We start from the raw sequence: 18,559 nt of genomic DNA, 5'->3' as shown, positions 1-18,559 counted from the left end.
ATTGCTATCTCCCTAAACTGATGGCCTTGATGCAGCAGTCGTCTTCTGTTGAACAAAGCACTGACGCACATGCTTACCATTGCGACAACTCCACTGGTATTTAGACCTCTGCTTAAAATTAAGCCAACGCTTAAGTTCTTTGCTGAAGGGTATTTTAGCAGGAGGAAAATGTAGTGACCGTGGGCTACTGAAACTGAACGTTCATTGTGCAGAACAGAGCAGAAATTTGCTTTGTGAGACTAGAATTTGACTCCCGCGCTCTGTGTACAGAACCCCCAATACGTGTAGGCACTAAAGCATGAATTAAAGGTTGAAGACTAAAGAAATGATCCAACTCTGAATCTCCTTGCTTTCATGCATTTAAGATTCCAAACCCAAAGTCAGTGGTAAGTAAAAAAAAGCAGCCAAACAAATCCTAAAAAAAGAAAGAAGACCCACACTGAATCATAGTTTTGGTGACGATATTGGGACAGCAGACATCTTGGCTCATATTGCATATAACAGATAAAAAGGTGAGCATCTTATTTTTCTTTAATATGGATGTACTTAACGTATCCTGTCAGTTACCTCTGTGCATATGTGTCTACCTCATCCATGCATTGCAATTGGATTGCAGATGGGGAGTTATTGCTGGGGAATGCCTTATCTTTTCACATGAAGGTGCAGACAGTATAGCTCCATTTTCTGCTTCCCCCATCCTTCAGATTCATATCTCATCCCTCTGCTGACAGCTCACACTGCAATGTCCGGGAGACCCTTACCTTCCTCCAGAGCTCCAGTCTGCTCGGAAGCTGGTGACGGAGGCGGGGAAGGAGGCAGGTTGGCTGACTCTTCGACTGCTAGAAATCAAACAGTGAAAATGAGACAGAGCAATTAATTCCTGGAAGATCGATGCTTGATACAAACTGCAGTCAGCCTGTTCTGCCCAGCTGAGAGAATTATTCAATGGAGACTTGTACCTAGCAGGTTTTCAGAGAGACCCTTTCAGAATACATGGATTTTTAAAGTTATAAATAAAAGGATTTTTTTTTCTTCAGATAGTATGATTTCTTTTCAAAATCCTGGTCATAGAGTACAATACAAAAATCAAGTACGAAATTGTCTTTTAAATCAGTAGTGCCACTTAGAAAACCTTCAGCCACCCAAGGCAACAAGAACAAAGCATCTGAACATGAGAGATTTTATAAATTCACGCTGACTATCAGAAACTGACATCTAATATCTTCAACTTACCTGGAATACATGCAAAAAAAACACTTTCTGTGTGCTTTTTTTTTTTTTTCTGAGCTCAAGGTTAACCACAGAATACATGCAAATATTGCTTATCTAAATACAAAAGACATCAGCACAGGGAATGTATGTCAGCCATGACATAAGTTCAGCTGAGCAAGGGGCAGAGAAATCTTAGATGCACTTAGATGCGCCAGATCTTAGATCCATTCCCAGTCATGGATGCTGATCCCAGTCACTGGGATGCTGAAACCAGATGATGTTTTCCAATTATTTCAATTCAAGTACAATGAAATCCTAAACAAACTACTTCTTAAATGAACACAGCATAACCTCTTAATCTGATTCCAGATCGATCCCTTTGAGATATTTTTTTCTTTAAAAGAAAATCCATTACTGGGGCTTAACCAATGTTTTGGGTTTTTTTTATATATATCTAAAAAAAAAGTAACAAATCTGTTTTAACAAATCTGTCTTATAAATGGCACCTCTCAACAGGCAGAGCTCAGTTTCTGCTTCAGGGCTTCTTCCCAAGCGTAGAAAAGCCAGTTTCAAAGCCCCAGCAAAAATCCGTCTATCGATTTCAGCGTGGTTTGGAAGAGACCATTACGTGAGTTGTCCTTAAGATGTGCTGTCCAGGGACAGAGCGTTTATATCTTTGTCACAATGCAATTCTACCTGCGCTTATTTAACAGTCACTGACCACAGGAACTGTAACACTGACCGTTGCTCACTGAAGGCAAACTTCTCACAATATTTTTAAAATTTCTTATCTAGATGGAACTGAAAACCCATTCTGCCTCACCCAGGCCCCAGTGAAGCAATCTGTGCTTAAATATGTATGAAGTGTTTTGCAGAATTGGGGTCTTTCATGTAAAATTGAGTCTCTGTAATGAAGGGAATTACCAAGCAACGCATCTCCCTGATGCAGTTCAAAATTAGTACAATGAAGCAAAAGACCTTGGGAAACAAATTTCCAACAAATATTCTTAATTGCTCATTAATTCATTCCTAAGCAGGGTCTAGCTGCTGTACCAAAGAAAGCAAAAGTGCTCGTGGGGAAAGTACCACAAGGCATTATTTTGATTTGATGACGACACACGTGTGCTCAGCAGAACTTATCCTGGGGCAGGCTTGCAAGACTTGCCCTACCTCAGGACAGAGTACGGCCTTTCTCTGGCCTTTGTTGTACATGTTTTGAGCAACTGTGGAAGCTTTCTGGCAGGGAGGAAGCACTGTAGGTACAAATGGATATATAATTACTTTTTATTTATGCATACACACACACAGGCACGTGTATCTCAGAGAAACATTTCACAAAGAAGCCAGCAGGAGGATGGGGCCACAGCATGGACCAGTGGCGGTGGTACCATTCCCAGTCTGGACCACCGGCATTTGCTTCTACAAGATGTAACTCCCTCTCCCACAATCTCTCCTCATCCTGCCTGGATGCTGACCCCACTCCCATTCTCATACCGTGTGCCCTGTTCCTCTCTACTTCCTGCTCCTCCTCCATCGTTGTGAGTAGCTACCACCCAACCAGCAAAGCCTCACTTTCTTTTTATACGCCTGTCCTCTAATCTTTGCCTCTTCAGACATTAAGCTTTCTCTCTTACATATTACGTGGCTGAACGCAGAGGGACTCCGAGCACCGCTGGGTCCCACCGAACATGATGACAAAACCACTACCACCAATTACATTCACAGCTGCGCTGCTCGGGAGCCAGAAACCACGTGGAGAACCGCCACTAGAGCAAACGGTGAATGAGACAGTCACAGGGCTGTGAAGAACCGAGGCAAGAAGCATACTGCTATTATTAAGTGGTTCCAGCATTTATCCAGTGGTGCTGCAGTTTACACGCCTGTAACTGGTTTTTGTAATATACACAGGTACATACAACATTTCCAGGCAGGATACTATGAACATTCTTTGTCTTGTTTTACCTAAAGGTAGTGGTCCAGGCTGATCTTTGTGCTGGGCTTCTTTTTCCTGTTCGCCTTTCAGGACTGCTACAGCTTCAGCTGTTACTACTTGTACTATCCTCGCAGACACTTCTTCTGTGGCAGCAGCAAAGTTAGAAAAAGAACAAAGAAAAGCATGCTAATAAGAATGATGTTTTAAAATGATAAAGATTAGCTTAAGCAATAAAAAAAATAGAGGCTGACTGAATACATTTTTAAAAGGTAGTATTTTTTTCCTGAAATACAGGCAAATCATTAAAAAAAACCAGAACGACCAGATATTCCAAAGATCTCAGTGGAAAATGCTGAGTATTTATAAAAACCAGGACCGCAGTCTTTACAGTAAGATGCACAAAGCATCGTTATTAAATGCTCTTTCTGTTAGGGACAATGTGCAGCAACTGCAGAATTTTAAGATGATCATTTATTAAATGTCTAAAAAATTTTTTGCAGGTACTGTTTTGCAAATGGGTAGAACGGCCAGCTGAGTAATGGGATTTCTTGACATTTAATATATGGAGTTAGGTGCATTTTTACATGCACTTTGGATGATATTTCCTCCTCATCAGCACACAGTTAGTATGCGTTAAAGGCACCGTCCAGACAGACATCTGTGCTGATGAGGATCTTGAAAAAGAAAGTCTAAATAACATTTCTGTATGATTAAAATGTATACTTTGTCCCCCTCGCCCCTCTTAAGACTGCAACACACAGCTTCGTTTAAATCGAGTATTATGCAGAGGGGTTGCAGAGGATAACATCTGCTTGGTGGGCCGGGCTCTCACGCCATGATCTCAGACACGGGCTTGGCTCCTGGCCACTCGCTCTCGCTGTGCTCAGCGCAGGGAAGGGCAACTTGCGTGGTGCCGGCTGAGGCATCACACGCTTGACACAGCTGGGCATCACAGGACCTGCGCTTTGCTCTTCCCTCCCGCACTCAATGCGTGGCATGACCAAGAAAGGCTGAGGAACCGGGTGCTCTGATGAGTGGAGGGCGGCAGTGGGTCCGCTCAGGGATTAAATACTCCCAAACTGAGAAATTGTATCTCATCTTCACTCTAGACCCACTCAAAGGTGCAGCGAAATGTCATCAGGCACACCACTGCACGTGGAAGTAACCAGAGAGGTTCCATGCCCTAAGGGCAGTTCAGCCACCTTTGATCCAACAAATCAAGGACTTCAGGGTTGGTCCAGCAGGACCATCTACAAAAGAATTCAGAAAGAAAGCGTTTCCTTTTCTTATCTGTGTATTAGCCCACTCTCCCTTACTCATTAATCAACACATTCCTCCCTCTAATAGCCCAGCTCAGCGGAAACAAACCCCTTCACTCTCCAGTTATTTCTCAGTGCTGGCTGAGGGTTGTTTCAAATGCAGGGTGCCAGGACCCAACAAAGAGCTGAGCCCTAGGGAAGGCAACAGGCTGCACGGCTGGGCACGCACCTGAAAACACTGCAAGAATTTCAGTGCTGCTCCACCTCTCTAGGGGAGACAGAGGGTTCTGACGGCAGGCAGCAATACACCCATCTCCTACCAGGAGACGCTCGCAGAGTCCTCATTAATCACCATCCCGAGCTCAGAAATAGAAGCTCTCTGCTCACTCATTACTGCGTCCTTCAGGCAAGGACCGGCCGGGAAGGGGAAGTATATTTAAATCAATGCCCTACACGTAACTTTACAGCAGCCACCCTAACAAGGGACGCTGTCCATTAGATTAATAACGATGATTTCTTCTCACAGTTAGTACTCTTACAGAATTCCTTTGTACTTTTAAGTTATTCCTCTTTCTTTGCCCTTTAGAAAAGCGGATTTTTTTTCCTCCCAAAAAGCATAGATGAGAGTTACTTGACTTTCACAGATGTGTTTGTCTAAAAACAAAGTGCTACATTAATCTCTCTTTCCCACAAACTATATAATGAGATATTAAAAACACCCACCCACTGGCAAAGAACATTTATAATTGTTGGTATTTATATCTTATAATTCACTTCCCTCCTGACTGATTGCCAGGAGGTCAGTGACTGCAATAGCCTTATTGGCTGCAGCCAATAGCAAGAGTAGATGGATGAATATGTCAGAACAACTACCAAGCAATGAAATAAATAAGCAGATTTAAAAAACATTAGCCCAAGAATACAGGAGTATAAACTTGCCAGGGATAAATTCAGACTAGAAATCTGAAGATGCTGCTTTCCTACTGTTAAGGGTTTTGAAGTTCTTGCAGTCTTCCACATAGCAGGAAACAACTCAACTGGTTTTGAGTGGAGCTCGATATACTTACGAAAGGGACTAGATATGATATAGATGCCTGTATCACAGAATGGTAGGTGTTGGAAGAGACCTCTAGAGACCATCTGTCCAACCCCCCTGCCAAAGCGGGTTCACCTAGAGCGGGCTGGACAGGAATGCATCCAAGTGGGTTTTGAGTATCTCCAGAGAAGGAGACTCCACACCCTCTCTGGGCAGCCTGTTCCAGCGCTCTGTCACCCTCAAAGGAATGTTTTTCTGCATGTTCAGACAGAACTCCTGACTTTCTGTGTTCCAGCTTGTGTCCGTTGCCTATTGTCCTGTCACTGGGCACCACTGAAAAGAGCCTGACGCCATCCTCTTGACACCTGCCCTTTAGATACTTATATGCATTGGTAAGATCCCTTCTCAGTCTTGTCTTCTCCAGGCTAAACGGACCCAGGTCTCTCAGCCTTTCCTCATAAGAGAGGTGCTCCATTCCCTTGATCATCTTCATAGCCCTCGGCTGGACTCTCTCCAGTAGCTCCTTGTCCTTCTTGAACTGGGGGGTCCAGAACTGGACACAGAATTAGCAGGAGGCTGCGACTGGCAGCTCTAGTTCTCTGTCCCTCTTTTCAACCACCTGACCCTAGTATTAGATGAAATTCCACTTTGCTGTTAAGTAGATCAAATTGAGCACCATAATTCCATAAATCAAGTCATGCATGTGGCTAGTTCCATGAACCAAAGACCAGGGATATTGATTTAAAGGCCATCAATCTTCCCAGCTGCCTTCCAGGGGCGTGCACCTCATTTTGGGGTTTTCAAATTTCTCCTGCTTCCATGCCTGCTGGATACTGGGGGTGCTTCTTGGCACCTCTTGGTTCCTTCCTCTTGTGAGAAACGTGAACAGATACCTCCCAGACTGTCACATGGTGCTGCTGTTCCAGAACAGTGGACTGGACACAAACGACCCCTGGGAATCATTACAGGTCCTGACAATTCCCTGTGTTGTGAGGCACATGCAGACTGCAGAGCACAAGCGGCATTGCAGAAAAGCGGGAGCATGAACCTGCAGCTTGGCCCATCCTCTTCCCGCAGACACATGGTGCCCTCTCCCACACCACGCCACGCAGCCGACGTGCTGCAGCACTTCACATGGATGGGACACACGGGTAGGAAACAAACTGCTCTTCCGTAAAGCATCCTTTGATACTTGGTATATCCCTGCTCACATTCTGCTCCTTCAGAACAGGAAAGAGCATCGTCCCAACAGCTTTGGTGAGCACAGAGAATGGCACAGAACTTTGCGGAGTACCACGGCTCCAGAAGACCCCATGTTAAATGCCGCCACCACCACTTTACGCCTGGATGATGTGAGACGTGACCCTTCTGTCAAAATTTCCATGATTCTACCAATCACAACACTACTGACAAAAGTAACGTCATCAAGCCTGTACTATTAGCTCAGATGAACAAATCAAGGCTCAGTTAGGAAGACTGTTTAGAGAATCAATTTTTTTATCCTTATTTTCACATGAAAATTTAAAGAAAAGGCTCCAATTAATTTTTCAGACACAGAATATGCAAACGTATACCAGATTTACTACCCTGGAGCATACCCAAAGGAAACCCACTCGGTCACCTCTTCTCCACCACCCAAGCTACTGCAAGCCTTCTCCCAGGAAGGTAAGACAAATCCCTATTAAAAATAGTCTCCTTTGTTACAGAATTCATACTTATTCACATCCAGCCTGGTTCTGGGGTGCAAATGGGCTCTCCAAGGCTGGAAGACAGTTCCTACCCTCTCAGCTCTCTTCCCGATTTAATTTGCTTGGGACAAAGATTATGTTCCACAGGGAGATATAGCTGGGGGTGAAAAGGTTACCTCCTGAAAAATGGAAATTTCAATTTCAGGCTATGCAAAATAAGTGAATAAAAATACAAATGGCCTCTGGGCTTTTGTTTTTCTGTGTTGGGTGTTTTTTTTTTTCCTTTGGCTGGATTTTTTTAATCAAGAAAGGCTGACTTCTGAACACTCTGTTAATGGATATTTTGGGTGACACAGGAGACACAGGCAGTTTGCCAGAAAAGCAGTGCTTTTGCTATACATGACTGCCGCAAAAGGACAGACATTTTTGTACTAATGGACAATATAAATAGCATATCCAATGGGTAAGTCAAACCTTCCCAGGGCAGCTATTGAGACTCTTCATAGTTTACTTATGGTTCAGTTAAAGTTCAAGGAAGCCTAATGATAAAGAACAAAAAAAGAAAAAGGAGAGTTAGCCAGTCTGGATGCCAGGCAAATTCTTCACAGCCTAAAAGCTCTGGATTCATTAGAGACAGTTCTGCTTGTAGAGATTTATTTTCCCTCTCTTTAAGCAGGCAGACATCCTCTGACTGTACTTTGTGCCACAAAAATGGCACTAACAAATGACAACATCAAATATATGTTTCTTAAAGGCAGCAAGGACCCTGGCTTCACATAAGACTCCAGCACAATGAGGAACGGCAACATGGCTTTCCTTTGCATTTTTCTGAGAGTAAAGTGCTACTCCTTTTTACCCAGATGTCAGCTGCTCACGATACAGGACACAGACTGAGTCTCCCAGCTTGCTTTCAGGGAATGTGGTACCAAACAGTACAGGTGGTCCTCAAACGTGATGTCCATTATGAAGAGGAGACATTGTGAAAGATCTCCAGATCTTTGGCATGAGCTTTTGAAAGTACCTTGACAAGGAGCAGGCTGAGCCAAAAGGCCTGGAGCCAACACACGGGGTCGGTGATTCTGCTGCTGCCTCAAAGGTTGTCACTTCAGACCGAGCTCTGATGGGGCTGTCAAGTCAAGTCTGCCCGGTTGCTACTAGTACATGCCTTGGCTGCTCTCTGTCAGGAACAGAGGACTCTGCACTGCAGAGCGGGCAGGCACCTGTCTTAACTAATTTAAACCAAAGTTAAACAGGTAAGCAGTCTCTGCTCCTGGTTTTGGAAGTCAGTCCAATGTTTCTACAAACCCCAGCCCCCAGCGTACCAAGTCCAGTACAGAATCACAGAATCTTCTTGGTTGGAAGGGACCTTTGAGATCATCAAGTCCAACCACAAAAAAAAACAACCTCTGAGTTATCCATAGATAACTCAGGGACGCAAACCCTTTCCGAGTACTGGGATGCACAGGGGATGCTGAACCAGCTGCTGATGGTATGGGGAGCTGCAGCCTTTCCTCTACCTCCACAAGCTGCTGCCCTTCTCATAAGACCACCAAAGGGCACAACAGCTCCCCAGTCACCCCCCCAGCTTGCTCTGGCACTGGTGTTTAAACTGCAGTAGGTCTCAGTCAGACGCTCCTTCCAGACACCTGAGCCCCCCTTCACTGACAGACACTCAACCAGGGGCCATTGAGCGAGGTTACCAGCAGAAGGCTCTGGCAAGCCCTGCAGCCTGAGACCTGAGTGGCTGCATGTTTTCACGGGAGCTCTGTCTGGGTCACCACATCCATTCCGCTGAATGCAGAGGACATAGCTTTCCATCAGGTGGATACCACAGCTAAGCTCCTTCTGAGAGGGTGACGACCACCGATGGAACTCACCTCTTGAAGTGGTAGTGTTACCAAAAGCAGGCCTCTGCTTTGTTTATAACCATATGCTAACTAAAATGAGTTAATTACTGGGCTTCTTACTGTGTGAGAAAATGGTCACTGAGCTGATTGTAATAAGGATGGGATTACAAGAAGTAGTTAATCACTTCCAGGTTCTCTCATATGTCAAAGTATGTACTCCTATACCGATTAGGACAGAGCTGTGGCTATTTCAAGTAACATCCTTATCATCCTCAAGAAGCTGGCAAACTTGCAGTAAACTTTTACTGTCTTGTCCCTGACCATGGCAGGGGGGTTGGAACTAGATGATCTTTAAGGTCCCTTCCAACTCTAACCATTCTATGATTCTATGGTAATACCTTAAAAGGATAATGTGAGGAAAGTATCCCTATCCAAACGACCACCGAGGAGCTCACGCCTGCGCAGAATTGTTTTGCAGACACTGCAAAACTTAATACGCACATGTAAAAGAATTATTTATGGACTATTCATCCTAATGAATGTGTAAGCCAAGGTGGAGTTACGTATTAGGTAGGCAGAATAATGAGAATCTTTTGTATATAAATAATGGGTGAATGTCCCCAGTAAGGTGTGCTAGATTTGTGGATTTCCACCTAGCACCCGACGTCAAATAAAGCAGTATCTCCTCTATAAACTACTTCTGGTTTCGAGAGCTTTTGTTTCAGGTAACAGTTTTTGGCGACCCAGATGGGACATCGCATAGAGGCTTGGAGTTTGACTGCTTCTCATCACTGTGGGGAATCACAAGTGGAACTCCAGTGCGCACCAGACCTCTTCTCCAGAGACTTCCCTGGTGATTCCCCGTTGCGTGGTGAGTAACCAACTGAACAGCAAGTTGAGATATTGCACGGTAAGATATTGTATGGTGATGGTAACTTCCCCTGAGTAAATAGTACCAGAAGGGGTACGTGTCAGTGGGTTATAATTGGTATTTGCAGCTGCTGGGTTAGTTTATTTCCTGTGCTTGTACGCTGACAACCGGAGTGGGAAAAAGGGTTGGAATAATGGAAAATGTGTCATCATCCCAGCAAGGGAGTATTACAAAGACTTCTCCCTTAGGATGTATTTTGAAGCATTGGGGAAAATTTGGGAGAGATCCCCTAATGCGAGGGAAATTAATATTGAACATTGAAATCAATGGTGGCCTGTATACTTGTTGGAAGATCCAGAAAAATGGCCAAAGAATGGCACATTAAAATATAATGCTATATTACAATTAACGTTGTTTTGTAGATGGGAAAGTAAATGGGATGAAGTTCCCTGTGTTGATTTATTTTTCACCTTGAGAAAGGACAATAAGAGCAGAAAAGATTGTGGTGTAATGGTAACGGATACTAATGTCCTGGCATTAGAACAGGAGTATGGGAAATCAAGATTGTTGAAGCAACATTGTTCGGCTTGTCGTACTGGCAAAAGGTTTAATAAATATAAAGAGAAGCTGATGAAGGGACAGAGGATGGGCAGCATTATAGTCCTGTGGCTGATCGTACTAGGCAAGGGGGGGAGTGGTGCTCCAGACTTGAGAGAAGCAGTAGGACCTGCAGGAGAACCTCTGGGGGTGAAAACACCGTTTTCTGTAGCAGATTTAAAAGTTTGGAAGGAAATGTCGGGAACTTATAGAGCCAATCCAGACATAAGAAAGAAGTTAGAGATTAGAAGGGAAAGCAATAAATTATTAGAGACCCTAGTAACAGCGGGGTGACTTCATCCTTCCTGCACACCCTTCTGCCCAAACTGCCGCACCATGCCCTGTTCGCCCACACTCCTGGTCGCTCACACTCCCCGGGCTGCTTTTTATAGGTGTGGGGGATGTCACGGATGCTCTGGCAATGCCCAGGCCTCATCAGCATCTCCTGCAAGAGCTGCAAACTCCTGGCGACTCTCTCTGCTGCACGAGTGTTTCCCTACCTCAAAAAGCCTCCTGTGCGCCAAGACCTGCAGCTCTGCTATGGATAGGGATGGCTCCAGAGCAGCTCCCCTTGACAATTCTGCTCCCTTTGTGCCCTTTTAAATGGTTTTCTTTCAGCCTCAGGCACTTTTTCTCTTTCTATTCCAGGCTACCGCAACCTTGGGCTCAGTCCGTTGAGGAGCTGAGTTTGCTATGAACACCACTTCCTAAGTGAAACTGCTCAGGCTCAGATATAGGCCTCTGACAGCCCTCATCCAGCAGTACCTCTTCTCCTCTCTCCCTCCTACCCCTCTACGCAATGCTGTCTCATTATTGTGAGGATTGGTTTTGACAGAAGAAACTTCCTATGAACACAGCTCACGGCATCTTCCTCCCCGCAGGTGCGCGCCCCAGCCCTGCTGCAGGGATCCTGCCAGCAGAGGAACTGGGGCTGGTAGAGCTGGCCCCGGGGAAGGGCCAGCTCGTCAGCTCACACAACAGCATCAGTGATTTCTCAGGCCAGAGCTGCCCCAGTCAGGCCAGTTTGTCTCCCCAGCTCTTCTTCTCCTTCCCCGACTGTAGTCACTTGTGTTTCATTACTACCATTCAGCCAGTTTGCTCAGCCCACCTTATCGCTTCCTCCCACCTGAGCACTCATTTCACAGCAACAGGAACAGCTCCTCCTAAAAAGAAAAAGCATTTCACATCCCCCACAATTTTACCGGGAAGCTCTTCCCAGAATGGAGCAGCACCACCTCCTGCTTTTTCTAGCAACAGCTCTATCTGACACCACTATGGTGGTAGCGGATCTAGAGTATGCCGTAGCCGTGGAAGATGCCATCTGGGCTCTGTAAAGCAGAACTTGTTTAAGGCATAAACAAAGTTTAACGTGCTGGAACCACACAGCACAACAAATGCTCCGGGAGGAAACCGAAGGGAAGGGATGATGGGAAGGAGGGATGGAGAGGAGGAGACTGAAAATCATGTCAAAACTTCACACGCATTCACAATGGCACCCCTCAGACACCTACCAAGAAAATTAACAGTGAGCTCAGCTAAAGCACAGGGTAATTAACGCTCCTGGAGCATTGGGGCTAAAACAGGGATATAGAAAGATGCAAACAGATAATATGTTTCATTAATTTTACTACATTTTAGGAAAGGAACATAGGCAGAGCACAGCAAAAGGATTAGGTACCTGTGTGCTTGCAGAATTGGGAAAACAAAGCAATTTCAGTCAAAATGTGCCTGTCAAAATCCTCAGTGGGGTGCAGAGCAGTTTCCAAGGTAACCAGCCCTAATTGTTGGCACAATGGAATCGAGTCAACAACGCGAGCACAGAGCAACCTGTGCTGCTTAGTGAGGCAAAATACCCCAAATATATTCCTGCAGAAAGGGAAGATACAAAGTTGGCTATTTGGTGTCTTTGACAATTTGAAAAGCAAATAGGACCTATGGATTTTTTTCTCCCCCCACGGGGTACTGCAATTCCGAGTGCAGCAGGACTACAAACCAAATAGCTATTCGATTTGTTTAGAGGCATTAGCCAGTCCCCTGAGGACAGGTCCTGAATTCACACTCAGCTCTCCTGGATGCTGCTGGACAACTCATGTTTGAGTCAAGACTGCTGAAATGCTGGGGAAAAAAGACCTGGGCTTCACCCAGTGACATTTCCACTGGAAAAAAAAAAACCACAACAACACATCTTGGACTTTATTACTGGGATTGTGACAACTCTAAGTACCGCCTTTTGCACTCAGGTTAAAAGAGAAATGCACAGCAGCAATCAAAGCAGTATGAATAAGTTATATAAAACCCAAATAATGCCAGCAGGTTAGTACTGGCGATTGAAGAAAAAAGCAGTAACGTAGCCTTACAGAATTCAAATATTTGCTCTCAAATGGTTTTTGTGAGTGTAAATATTTTGCTGTAAGTAGGTCCTTGATCTGGATGTTGGCAATATCAACAGTAATTGGCAGGAGGTATGAAGGCAAATAATGGGAACATCAGCTTTTAAATTAAATGAAACCACAACACAACCGACAAGTATCATTTCCCTAATAAACTCATTGACTTTAAGCTACTGTAGCATCAATGAGGATAGTGACAGACTAATTTAGTCACCAGGATTTACCAGCTAACCAACTGAACAGGTCAGAAGAGGCTTATGTTTTGGGAAAGAAAGAGCTTTGACTATTTAATGCATTGAAAACCAAGGGTAGGAACATTCAGACTGCCTTTGGGGAAAGATGTGTTGCAGTGACTATGTGAAGAGCGTATACAGGGGTGCTACAGCTGGATACCTGACAGCAGCTTCACGCCCTGGTGTGCCCCACAGCAAACAGCTTACACCTCCATGTTTTGGGGTACTTCAGGTATTCAACAGCCCCTCCTACCTTCTCCTTAAACTCAAGATTGTAAATCTGAATTGCCATTATCCAGCCCCTTAACACATCTGCTTTATAACAGAGTACAAGTGTTATATCCTGGCTGTATCCTGAACTGCAGCTGAGCTGTGTCAGACTGGTCGTGCTCTGGCACAGACAAACAGGGAGGCTGGAGGGCAGCTTGACTCCACATCCCTGGCTACTCCACAGCATTCGGGGAAGCAGCAGCCCAGGACTTTGGCTGCCTGTCCTCAGACCACTTCCACACCTTCTGCGTGTACTTCAGCTCCACTGCCCTGACTGCATTTTTTTGATCACCTTCTTCAGCAAGACAGCTGGACAAAATAGTCCAAATCTCCAAGGCATTCAAGTGGCAAAATCCCAAACGGCCCATGCTAGGAGCCAGGAGCAATTCTGACAGCTCCAGTGACCCCCCTCCTCCAGCTCCCCAACGCCTCCGTACACATTCATTAGGCAGAGGCCTCGGCTACGCTGTCTAGCAGCTGTAAAACAAAACACTAAGGGATCAGCCTCCCCCCCGCTTCTCTTGAATTATGAAAGTCTGTTAAAAAGGAGTCATACAAATGTCAGGACAATAAAGCAATGCTTTTAAAACGAGCTCTCATTACTGCAAATACTTGCTCCCTGCGCATCTCCTGAGTCGCATCTTCTTAAGTCTACTGCCTGGAACAAAATATTTACTACTGTCAGCATTTCCCAGCCAAGTCAGAGGTGGGAAAAGCTAATCAGTTCTGTTTTGCCTGATGCATCAGCAACACAATTTACAGCTAGCATGCAATACTGAAGAAAACACCAGACCCTCAGTGAGGTCCCCAGGACCCGGTATCAGCTGAGAACATCACTCACACATACGAAGCAGCTGCATCTATCTGTCATTAAAACATGAACTCTTTAGGACTCATGCAGAAGAAAGCACTTTGGCTTCAAAACAAAGAACTGAATATTTGATGCTTTCAGCGTGAGTAAATACACGTAACAGGTAATTCACTTTTCAATCAATATTTGTTTTGAACGTCAGTACAAGTTAAGATTTTAAACAAAGAGACTTTTAAGAACCCCCATAGAAGTCAATAGAGCCTCAGCCACCTACAGCAGGAGGTGACACGTCCCTTAAAGTTCATTTTTAGCTCCTTTTGAGCCGATTTTAAACACTTTTTACAGTGTTTCCTGTGATCTTTTTTTTAAAAAAAAAAGAATTCAAAGTATGCTACACAAACTCTGCTGAATTTAAAATTAACATTAACCTGTGCACACATTGTGTGGGATTCCTAGTTGTGCCCGGTCAGAAGGACTGAAAATCATTCCGTCAATGCAACAGAATCTTGGTTCATCCCATCAGGGGATATGGTTACACAGAAGACACAGCAATACCATGCCCTGGTACACCCCAGGGCTCACGCTGCCAGTCCAACCCTGATTAACCAGCTAGGTCTGCAATGCAGCAACCGCTGCATGGCTAATCTCTTCCCAGCTCTGCTTCCCAGCCTAGCCCTGTGTCTGTACCAAGACAGAAGTCTTTCTCCTGCCAACTGTGAGGAACGGTGTTGCGTACTTACAAACGAGCATGTGCGAGTGTTCCCACAGACAGGCAGAGCAGAACAGGTCCCGCGTCACATACAAATTAACCAAGTCCCGCAGAGGTCATGACATGGATGGATTTTCAGAGCAGTTCTCAGCTCAGCAGTTGTGTCATCTCTACCCCTCTCCTCTGGCACTACGTCAGCGTCTGTCCGGGACTCATCCCCAACTGCTCACACAGCCTGCTCCCATCTGCTGCCTGCCCACCCTTCGAGATTCCCAAAGACAAACGTGCACCTACTCTTGCAGAAGGGAGATGTGAGAGATGCACATAAAAACCCTCAGCGTATCTTCTGAACTACCTCTTTCACTTTTTCTGACAGAGCTGTCTTCTCTGGGTACTTAAAATACCTGCAAGCTTCTGCAGCCACGGTGCTGGGGACATCTGGGTGCTGTGGGGAGAGCCGAGACCAGGGTTTGGGTCACTGCAGCCACCAGAGGAGGTCTGCATGCAGAAGCAGAGCTCTCAAGCATACTGGAAATGAGGAGCAGCTGTGGAAATTCAAGGTCACAGAGGAGCTACACTGGATGGCTGGGATAAAGCTGGGAGTACGCAGAGAGAACAAGAAAAAAAACCAAACAGCCAGAGGCAATATAAGCGAGAAAAGAGGCAAAGAAATGCTGACAGAGCAATTGTTTAGAAGGACAATATATTCTTAAATAGAGAAAAGGGATGACAGTGAAAGGAAAGAGGAAACAACTAATGGACAGGGACAGCTAAGCCCTCTCACTTTAGAGCTCACCGAGAACCTGCACAGGCTGTGCTACCCTGGATTTGGCACATACCCTGGCTTTGGGGTAAAAAGCAATAGTCACAACTTGAAACCTTTTCCTTCTCTCATATGTGGTGCAAGGCTATGGATGAAAACAGTTTTGGTACATCGTCAAGACTGCCACATCTACGCAGCACTGGCAGCTGATACTTCTGCTCTTCGTTATTAACGTACCTGTCTCGCCAGATGCATGGGCTGCATGGACAGAGGACCAGACTGTAAATGAGTTTTATCAAAACTGCCATAGACTACGTGGGTTGCTGGGAGCTGTACTGAACTGATCATATATCACTATAAATTAGTCTCAAGGAAAGAAGTAGGAACAAAAAAAGTGAAATACCTGGGGTTTATTTTCCCCTCTCAAAGCATATAGTGCCTGCAAGTGAAACTGATTTCCATGAAGTATTCAATCTACTCGGTCCTGAGTGAAAATGACTCTCTGGGAAGCAGCTAACAGGTTTTCCTGCCTTGGAGATAATGATATCTCTCAGTTATTTTTCCATATTCTGCATGCAATTAAAGTATTGAAGTTTTGACCAGGTATTTTCCACACATAGGGGAAGGGCTCATTCACATGATCCCCAGCACATAGCTGGGGGTCTTGAGTTTCCTGCCCCTTCTGCATGTCATGAGGAATGCCTCAGTAATAACAAAACCCAAAAAAACAATCAAGACTGCATTTCTAAACCATCACCTCAGAATAGGTTTTCCAAGCACCACTGACTCCACTCTGCAGTCGGTCTGTGAAACAGCACGGGAAAATGTAAATGTTTTGCTCAGCATCTCCCAAGGAATAAATGATAAAGTCAAAACCAGCTCGTAGCCCTCTCGCTTTGAGTCTTGCCTTTGACTCTCCTGATCAACCTTTTCACAGCTGGTAAGGACAGGCACAGGATTATCAGTGCTCATCTGCCAGCTAATGCCAGCTGCTTTATGCTGATTTCCATCCCTTCAGCTGGCAAAGGCAAGCAAACCTGTATTAATTATCATTATAAGGATTTAATTTAAAGTGAGCAGTTAAATCTACCAGCAGCAAGTCCACGAAATGGAAAAACCCAAACTGAAACACCAGTACATACCTGGTTTTGCTGTCCTTACTCAGGATATGAATATAACATGGGAAGAGATGATTTCTTTCTCTATATTGTAACCTCACAGACTGAAACAGGAGGGAAGACAAAGACAGGGGGGTTGTCCCTGGGTTCCTTCTGATCTTTCCTTTGAGTTCCTCTGAAATTAAAACCCAGATTGCTTTTGCTTTCCAATCTTAATACGGAGTAGCTCATTAGGGTTAGTCAAACCAAGAAATTTGCGTGTATATACATCTCACACATGTATTTTGCACCATAAATATGCCCCAAAGTAATATTTCCATTTCATTTCCATGAAAGTTGTGCCTCAGTGAGGGCAGCGGAGTGAGGTTCCCATTGCAAAGTGCTCCCTGTCTCTCTCCCCATCTACCCTGTCTCCCTTAACCTTGAGAAGCAAACGCTAGAGGAAAAAGAAAAAAAACCTAAATCCTCCTTTGTCAGACACCCTGGCTGTGGCTCAGAGCCGTTACATAGAAGCTGTGCGCTCCTGAATGCTAAATAAGCTCCCAGGCTACATACTTTCTCTTGGCGGAGCTTAAAAAGAGATCTCACTCCGCACAGGGACGTGTTGGCATGGCAACACGGAAAAAAGAAATCAGCAATGCCTGGCACTCCTCGCAGGAGCAGCAGACTGACTGCGCGACTCATTTTTGTAACTGATCTGATGGTACCTACCTCCTCTCCGCCAAAGGTTAAACCCTTGGCCCAGGGGCGAGTGGAAGGACTGATGTCCAGCCTGCGTGCTGGGAGGACTTGCCTCCATCAGATGCACCTAGGGATGGCAGGGAGCTGTACAGGCCTTGCGCTAGGCTAACCTGTGGTTCCTTAGGGCTGGAAAGCACACCAAGCCACACACATGAGCATCCGTAATGGGGAAAGGAGAGGAAGGGATTTGCAAAGCGTGTGGCTGAGCAGGTTAATGACTGTGGCTCCGGGTTCTTCTGCTCCACAGTGTGTGAGACCCTGAGAACAGATAATTGCCTGTGCATGGGGTGAGAGGGCCAGGAAATGAGGCAGGAAATGCCTACCAGCATGTCCCAGGTCATCACCTAAGAACCTGCTGCTTCTCTTTCAAGGTGACTTTGGAGAAGGAGATGCCATTTCAGCTCTGCCTGAAACAATAGCAGCTGTGTGTCTGCAAAACAAGGCTCTGTTGTTTTGTAATGAACCTTCTTCCAAATCTTCCTGCCCTGAGATCAAAACTGGAATGGAAAATTATATGCTGGCACAGTCCCCAGCGATAGCACCTTCCAGCTGCAATCGCAAAGACCACTGCCCACTGCCAAATACTGCCTAGTGCTTCTGCACGTCCTTCGTGCTGCCATCCTAGGGATGGAGACCATGATGGTTTCCCCTCAGACAGGGAAGAGCCATCAAAGCGCTCCACCTTCACCTCTCTGCAAGGGGCAGAGCTGAGCCAAAGCCAGAGGGCAGGAGCCTGCAGAGAGGCAGCGCACAGCCCTGCACGCGGCCGTGCCGCCTGCCCATGGCTCTGCCCCAGCCCTCCTGCGTGATGCGGGGTAGCTCTCTTCACACAAAAAGGGGGGACAAAACTCCCAGGATGCGTTCTGTATTTGATGGGATATTCATTCTTCTGCAGCAACAGCTATCCTGGCTACAGCAGCTCCCCAAGAACGGCTGCAGATTTTCCAAAGGCAACTTTGATAAACAGTGCTCATGGCGTACAGTCTGAATTACCGGTGTGGTTGGAATAACATGTTATGAAAGATATTTTCTCCATATCCCAGCCTTGTTGCTCCTTGCTGCATTTCCGAGGTTGTTATCG

At 45.5% G+C, this 18,559-nt stretch overlaps 1 protein-coding gene across 1 annotated transcript in view; it reads right to left on the bottom strand.

Moving 5' to 3' along the window:
- Window positions 1-18,559, bottom strand: part of MAP2 (microtubule associated protein 2) — a 233,973-nt gene that overhangs the window by 44,575 nt on the left and 170,839 nt on the right. Inside the window, exons 5-6 of the mRNA XM_074145841.1 lie at window positions 3,175-3,288; window positions 762-839 (exon numbers count right to left, since the gene is read on the bottom strand). Of these exons, the coding sequence (XP_074001942.1) occupies window positions 762-839; window positions 3,175-3,288 (192 nt within the window). The remainder of the gene's footprint in view (window positions 1-761; window positions 840-3,174; window positions 3,289-18,559) is intronic.

Source organism: Numenius arquata, chromosome 3, assembly GCF_964106895.1.
Source record: "Numenius arquata chromosome 3, bNumArq3.hap1.1, whole genome shotgun sequence".
In the NCBI taxonomy this organism is placed as follows: Eukaryota; Metazoa; Chordata; class Aves; order Charadriiformes; family Scolopacidae; genus Numenius; species Numenius arquata.
The sequence above is the reverse complement of the archived record's forward strand: the minus strand, read 5'-3'. Positions and strand labels throughout refer to the sequence as shown.